At 36.9% G+C, this 7297-nt stretch overlaps 1 protein-coding gene across 2 annotated transcripts in view; it reads right to left on the bottom strand.

Annotated features, from left to right (window-relative positions):
- Positions 1-319: 319 nt before the first annotated feature.
- DNAL1 (dynein, axonemal, light chain 1) overlaps positions 320-7297 on the bottom strand; it is a 39950-nt gene continuing 32972 nt past the window's right edge. Inside the window, exon 7 of one of the 2 annotated variants that reach the window (XM_008584020.1) lies at positions 320-4290. In XM_008584020.1, the coding sequence (XP_008582242.1) occupies positions 4250-4290 (41 nt within the window). In that variant the 3' untranslated portion in view covers positions 320-4249. The remainder of the gene's footprint in view (positions 4291-7297) is intronic. The other variant, XM_008584012.1, reaches the window with a different exon arrangement.

Genomic DNA, 7297 nt, shown 5'->3' with positions numbered 1-7297 from the left:
CCAACATCCAGTTCATCATTTTAAAGTGCAAATCTACTGAAAAATAGTTTACTCTCCCCCACCCCCTTGTTAAATTTGCTAGATAATAATTTGGTTGGCTGGTTCCCCTCTAACCTGCCCAATATGGGAAATTAACTAGAATGCAGTTATGACTTCTCCAAGTGTCAAGTGAAGTTTTACCAATGTATCTTAGGTCAGAAAAACGTAAGACTCAGTCTAGTTTTTCCTTTCAGTTTTTTTCCTTTGTACTCACTGATTTATAAAAAGGCAGGAAAAGAGATACAGACATGGTATTTCTAAAAGTTCAGTCATGTTTAAACATAACCCTTAATTTTTAAATTTTTACTTATTTTATGATTTCACAAAAAGAAAATATGATACATGCTAGACTGAAGATAAAGAATACAATCAAGTTAGCTGTGTCAGAAGAAGCACCAACTCTGCTATACTGAATCTTATTTTATATTTCATTATTTACAGACACATTAAACAGCCCAAATAAATTATGTGCCAAAGGAATAAATTTCTGGTAAAGTATAACTTGCATCTTAGCAGTTTTCTCCCTTTACCAATACATACAACAGGTAAGGTCTTAGTGAACTGATTGATGGTCTGACTACATCAGAGAGACACTACGTATTCATGATTGCTGCTTTGACACTTTTCTCCAATTTTTTAGAGTGAATGATTAAGTCCAACCTTTCTGGGTCCTACAATTTTCCATGTATCCCTTAAAAAAAACCCAGGTAGAATTCCAACTCTATTTATACATCACCTACTCTGAGAATAAGTCAATAGTCAAGATTGATTTCTAATTCCTCCATATTTGGCTTCAGACCACTGGTAAAGGTGTCAGAAGAAGCACCTGCACAAGTGGAAATTTTCTTTCCACACAGGAATCACATTCAAGTGCCTTATACCGCCTCTATATGTGGAATGGATCCAGTAACCATACCAAATTATTCACAAGTTGTCATGAGCAGACATTCTTCTGATCACACCCAAAATCGATGTCTACACCAGCTAACTTTCATATATGATTATCATATTTTATACAATATTTTTCCGTATTTAATGATTGCCACAGTCTGTAAAATTCTATGCATCATTAGACAATGAATGACGCTTAAAGAATGATGATCCATTTTCTGAAGTACACTCAAAATATTAAACTTTAGAGACAAAGCAAAATCTATCATAAAGTTGGATTCTGTTGATAGTAACAGAGAGGTAGGTTAATAATTACTGTCCTAAGATAAGAATGCTAAGAAAAAAAAGTTGAGACCCTGCTGAAAAAAGGTAAGTTAAACCTTTCAGCCCTGAGTTCCTAACGTGAAAATTATGAAAATGAGCACTACAAAAAGGGGAAATACCAGTGGCCATCTCTCTCCTTTCATGATTATTAAATATATCACCTTCTCTCATACAACTCAAGTGGCACATGGCTAGAGAGTAAAAGTAAATGGGCCTTGGACAAAAGGAATGTTGGTGTAAAAAACACTGATTCTTAACCAAGGGAGAATCTGTTCTCACCTCCCTTCCCCAGGGTACAGATGGCAATGTCTGGAAACATCTTTTGTTGTCACAACTGGGGACGGGGTTCTACTAGCATCTACTACGTAGAGGCCAGGGATGCTGCTAAATATCCTATGATACACAGGACATCCCCCCACAACAATGAATTATGCAGCCCAAAATGTTAATAGTGCCAAGGTTGAGAACCTCTGGTTTAAAGGAACAAAATCCTACTAACAGAGAACACAAAAGTCTTTCAAGGCCTGGCTGGGAAATATGGCCACAAGCTTAGAGTTAGGGAACATAGAAAAATTAAATTCCTTAGTAGACTAAAATCAAATTTGCTGTGAAAATAAAGATAGTGAACTGATTCCAGAACTTCTACTATCATTTATAAGAATAGGGGTAAGAAATTTAAATGATCCACTTATAGCTTAATTCTTTAAACCAGGAGCACAGAGAGAATCCATTTCAAGTAGTTAAAATATCTAATCCAAGACACATAAACCAAAGGCATTTAATATCAGCTAAATTTGGAGCAGTAAAGGATTTGAGGAATGATTTGAGAAAACATCCTGAACTTCTTCATACACCCTTATCTTCCATTTTCTAATGACATGGATTCTGACTTTGATTCCATGAACAGGGATGCATAGAAGCAATCCAAATATTTGTTGAGTGGAACTGAATATGAATTTTGTGTGAAATGGACACAGAAAAACACCTTAATTTCTCTGAGAACTACTAGTGATTAAGAGACATTAAGAAACAAAGAGAAAACGAGAAAACTAGTTTCTATATTACAGAATTCAGAAAAACCAAATACCAAAACCATAAGCCATTTTACAAATAAATTCAATATGAAGTCAACCATTCCTTATTCCAGGGTAACTCTTAGAAAATATGCCCACATACAGCAATATGGCTTCAAGTGTGCCTACTGGATGAAGTGCAAACTACAAGTAAAGAAGATCATCTTCCCTCTCAGCTTACGGGGACTCAAACATCACCAAGGAAAATGAACCTACAGTTCACAAAAGATATGCCCAGAGGCTTTGATGTATAAGCCAGTCAGAGCAAAGGTTTCTTCCTATCAGATTGAAAGAAAGAGCTAAAAGGAAGCTAGAAAGATATTAGACTAAGTTTTCCTCTTGTTTGTATTTAGGGTTGATTGTCAAAGCAGTGGTCCCTTTTGATCAGAGTGACTCTTAGAAAAATCAAGTAATTCCTACTTAAATGATACTGAAAACTTCTGAAACCAAGGGCTACTTATGCCAATCACTTTTTAAAAAATGATTTTCCCCTCTTTCACTGTGATTTTATGCAAGTAAAATCACACAAGTAGATGGGGAAACAAGAATCAATAGTCTCTGGTTGAGGGATTTTAGGCACAATTTGGCAGAGGGCTCCTGACTTCTTTTCTGCAATCCATGAATGATTCAGTCATGGTCTGCTATGGTTAGTGACTGCATCTGCATCTGGTTACTGACTACAATGCCTTGCATTTTCCAGAAAAAAAAATCTTCTTACATGATAAATTCTAATCTCTGCATCTAACTATTGCTTTGCAATTTTGAGGTTAAATCACCTACAGTGCTTCATATAGGAGGCAATCCTCAAACACATTGCCATTTGCCTGCGATCCTATAATAAAATATCTCTTCTCTCTTCCCTCCACAACCACTTACATAATACATTTTAAAAGCTGTTTAACTTAGAACTTCTCAAAAGTACACCTTGAAATACTAAGGTTTCATTTACTGAAAGGTACTAAATTCAATCTCTATGTCTGTACACTTATAACCATAACAATCACTTTTCCCAGCATTGAGGATCACCAGACCAAATTCATTAGGGTAGATTTTGACATATACCAATGGCCAACATTTAGGCTGAGAATTCACATATGACTACTGCTTTAAACATAAGGAACTACAAGCCAAAAAGTGTGCTTAAGGCCAGGTCCACATGAGTACCATGGCCACATTACTGGTCAAAGGCGTGATCATGACAGTCATTTTAACCACTGACCTGGATCAAAGAATGACTGATTGTACACAATGACTCAAGCGGCCATGCATGTAAACACAACCTAAATTCCAGTTGACAATGCACACATTTTTAGAAAAACAATTAAATATAACATGGGCTAGAAGGCCTCCAAGATATTCATTTTTCCTTTTTTCACCATAGCTATTCCAATTGGGCTTTGGCATCCTGGCTCTAGGGCTGCTGCTGTATTTCTAAGAGGAACTCTTCCCATCACCCTTCTGCCTTCTGAACAAAGGCATGATACATTTGTGCTTCTAAATCAAAGGAGATGGACCTTCAGGAAAAATGTTCTACAGATTCAAAAGTATATCTCTTCAAATGCCTGGCCAAAAAAAAAGACCAAACAAACAACTAACAAACTGAATAAAGAACATTTGTTCCTTTGTTGTTAAAAATGACTGGCCAATAAAGGTTTCAGTAGATGGGGCCACGCAGCACATAACTGCGAATGAAGACAAAAATGGAAAATTTGTAGTTTCTAAAAAGAGAACTAGAATATATAAAGTTAGCATTACTGGTGTTGGGGAGAAACACTGAATAGGTTAAGGGAATAAAAAAGAGATTTGTGTTATTTTAAGAACCTTTTGCCCCACACAGAAACTTTAAAGTAGACAATTATACAAAACTTATCTATTGTTCTTATGACATTTAAATAAATTAACACAAAGTGAAAAACCCGGTGTTAGTTTTCCTCTTCTTCATCCTCTTTAATTACTGGAGTACCTAAAATGGAAAAGAAAATTATTTCTGGTCATTCTTAACTGATTGTTAAAATTCTAGATGAAAGTATTTTACTGTTAAACTGAGAAGCTCTGAGATGCTGTGAAGTGTGCCATAATAAAAATAATTTCATAAAATAATATCCTTAATTTCAAATTCTCTTTAAAAAGCCTCTCAGGAGAATTCTCAAATGGATTAATATAAATACTTATGAATATTCAGCTCCCAAATGCAGAGTTGCAAATAAAAATGCCTATAAGCGCTGGGACTGCAGCAGCGCTCCCGCCGAGGGTTCGGATCCTATATAGCGATGGCCAGGGCACTCACTGGCTGAGCGCGGTACGGCCGGTCTCAAAAAAAAAAGGACAAAAAAAATGCCTATAAGTGCCAGGCAGAAAAATAAAGCACTGTACATATTAAAAACTTTCTATGTTAAACAAAAAGAAATATCATTTTTCACAATATGTAATCGTATTATCATCAGAAATTCGAATTTTTATGTGAATTCCCCCGATTATTAAACAGTGGGGATAAAGTGAAAAAAGTAAAGAATCATTGCAGAGAAAAGAAAACATACAACCACCCATTTCTGAGCTCTAACATTTGAAGCCACAATCTGACCCCAACCAACTATTCAGTCTTAAATCTTCAACCATTCACCCCTCACTCCTGCTAAACTGATCAATTCACTGTTTCCCAAACTCATTTTGTGCACTCTTACCTCTGGACTCTTGGTTAACGAAGTTCTTCCATTTTGGAATGCCTTCCCAACTCTCCTCTCATCTAAACCCTACTCTTACTTAAGAACCAACTCCAGTGCCTCTTCCTCTGTGATGCTTTCCAAGATGTACATTTATGTTCTTTATGGCAGTGAGCATAGTTTTACCTCTTCCCACAGCATCTGGTTATGGGAAGAGTGAACTTTTTATTGAAGCATAACATGCAAAGTGCACAAATTTTAAGTGTACACAGATTGATAAATGTTCATAAAGTGAACACATTTGGTAACGCAGCACCAAGATTTAAGAGAACATTATCACAACCCCCAAAACTTCCTCAGGCCCCCTGCTAGTCACTACCCCCTCAAAAGTATATTCTATCCTAATATCTAACTCCATGGACTATTTACCTGTTTTTGAAATTCATATGAATAGGAATGATATAGTACGCACACTGTATCAGGCTTCTTTTGCTGAACATTATGTTGGTATGATGCCCCATGTTGTGTGAAGTTGTAGTTCATTCATTCTCATTGTTGTTTAATATTCCATTGTATGAATATGCCATCATTTATTCATCTATTGTATTGTTGATAGACCATTAGGTTATTTCTAATTTTTAGCTATTAAAATTGTGTTGCTATGAATATCCTCATACGTGTCTTACATGTCTTCCAGTAAACACACATACCCTTTTCTTTTGGGTGTATGGCTAGGAGAAAAATTGCTGTGTCACAAGGGATGTGCATGTAGATCTTTTTTTTTTTTTTTTAATTTTTTAATTTTGGCAGCTGGCCCCTAGGAGGATCCGAACTCTTGACCTTGGGGTAAATAACGCTGCACTCTAAACAACTGAGCTAACTGGCCAGCCCTGCATGTAGATCTTTTATAGATAATTCCAGTTTTCCAAAGTGGTTATACCAAGTTACATTACCATCCCAGCAGGAAATAGGTTCTAGCTGTTTTAGCTGGTGTTCTAGCTCCTCACTAGCATTTGGTATTGCCTGCCTTTTTCATTTTAGCTTTTTTAAATCCCTCAGTTTTTCTTATAAGCAACAGAAGAGGAGCAAAATTAGGCAAGTTAGCAGCTGTGGCCATCTCTGTTCTGGTCTATCCCACTGGCTTAGAATAGACCAAGGTGGTTCTTCTAGGGGATGTTCAGATAGGCCTGAGGTCAGCACTTGTCCCAAAGGCCATAATGTGGCTTGGTCTATTCGGGGTTACGAAAGGCATTCTGTTCCATTCTTTTTGTTTTGTTTTTGGCGGCTGGCAGTACAGGGATCTGAACCCTTGACCTTGGTGTTATAACACTGTGCTCCAACTAACTGAGCTAACCGGCCAGCCCTCCCCTGCTCCATTCTTTTTTTTAAAAGATGACCGGTAAGGTGATCTTAATCCTTGACTTGGTGTTGTCAGCACCACGCTCTCCAAAGTGAGCCAACCGGCCATCCCTATATGGGATCTAAAACCGTGGCGTTGGTGTTGTCAGCACCTCACTCTCCCAAGGGAGCCACGGGCCGGCCCTCCCTGCTCCATTCTTAAGGGAAGGGGTTCACTTCCTGTGTGTAGCCTTGAAGGAAGTAAAAGCAAATGCTTTCAAATGGTTTCTAGAGTCCGACCAAAGGTGAACATAAAAAGGCTGAAGTTCAAGATTCCAATGTCTCTACTCTCTCTCTCTCTCTTTTTAAAATTATGAAATATTCATATGCTTACAGTATATCATTTAAAGAGTATCAAAACCAATGATTTGTATACTCACCATCTAATTTAGGAAGTAGAACACTACCAGAATGTTAAAAGCCTGTTTGCCTCTTCCTGATTATTACTGTACCTCCCCCATAAGAGGTAATCTACTGTCTTTGTCATTTTATCACCAGAGGGAGAAAAAAAAAAAAAAAAAAAAAAAAACATTCTGCCTCATTCCATTTATATAAAATGCTGGAAATTGGAAAACACAAATTAATCTATAGGGTCAGAAAGCAGATCAGTGATTGCCTTGAGAGGGATGGTGGCAAAGAGCAAGATTACAAAGAGGCACAAGGAAACTTTTGGGGGTAATGCACATCTTCATTATCATGACTGTGGGATGGTTTCACAGGCATACACAAATGTCAAAACTTATTGAATTGTACAGCTTTAAATATGCACAGTTAACTGTGTGTCAATTATACTTCAATCAAACTGTTAAAATTTTTATGGTTTAGAAAAAGAGCTATTTAAGAGAATTTTAGGGCAATATTTCTCAACTGGAGGACAGATGAGCACATCTCTTCCTAGGGAGGCATATCAGA

The sequence above is a fragment of the Galeopterus variegatus genome, unplaced genomic scaffold (assembly GCF_000696425.1).
Source record: "Galeopterus variegatus unplaced genomic scaffold, G_variegatus-3.0.2 Scaffold101, whole genome shotgun sequence".
Lineage (NCBI taxonomy): Eukaryota > Metazoa > Chordata > Mammalia > Dermoptera > Cynocephalidae > Galeopterus > Galeopterus variegatus.
Note: the sequence above shows the minus strand (reverse complement) of the source record. Positions and strands in the feature narration are given on the sequence as shown.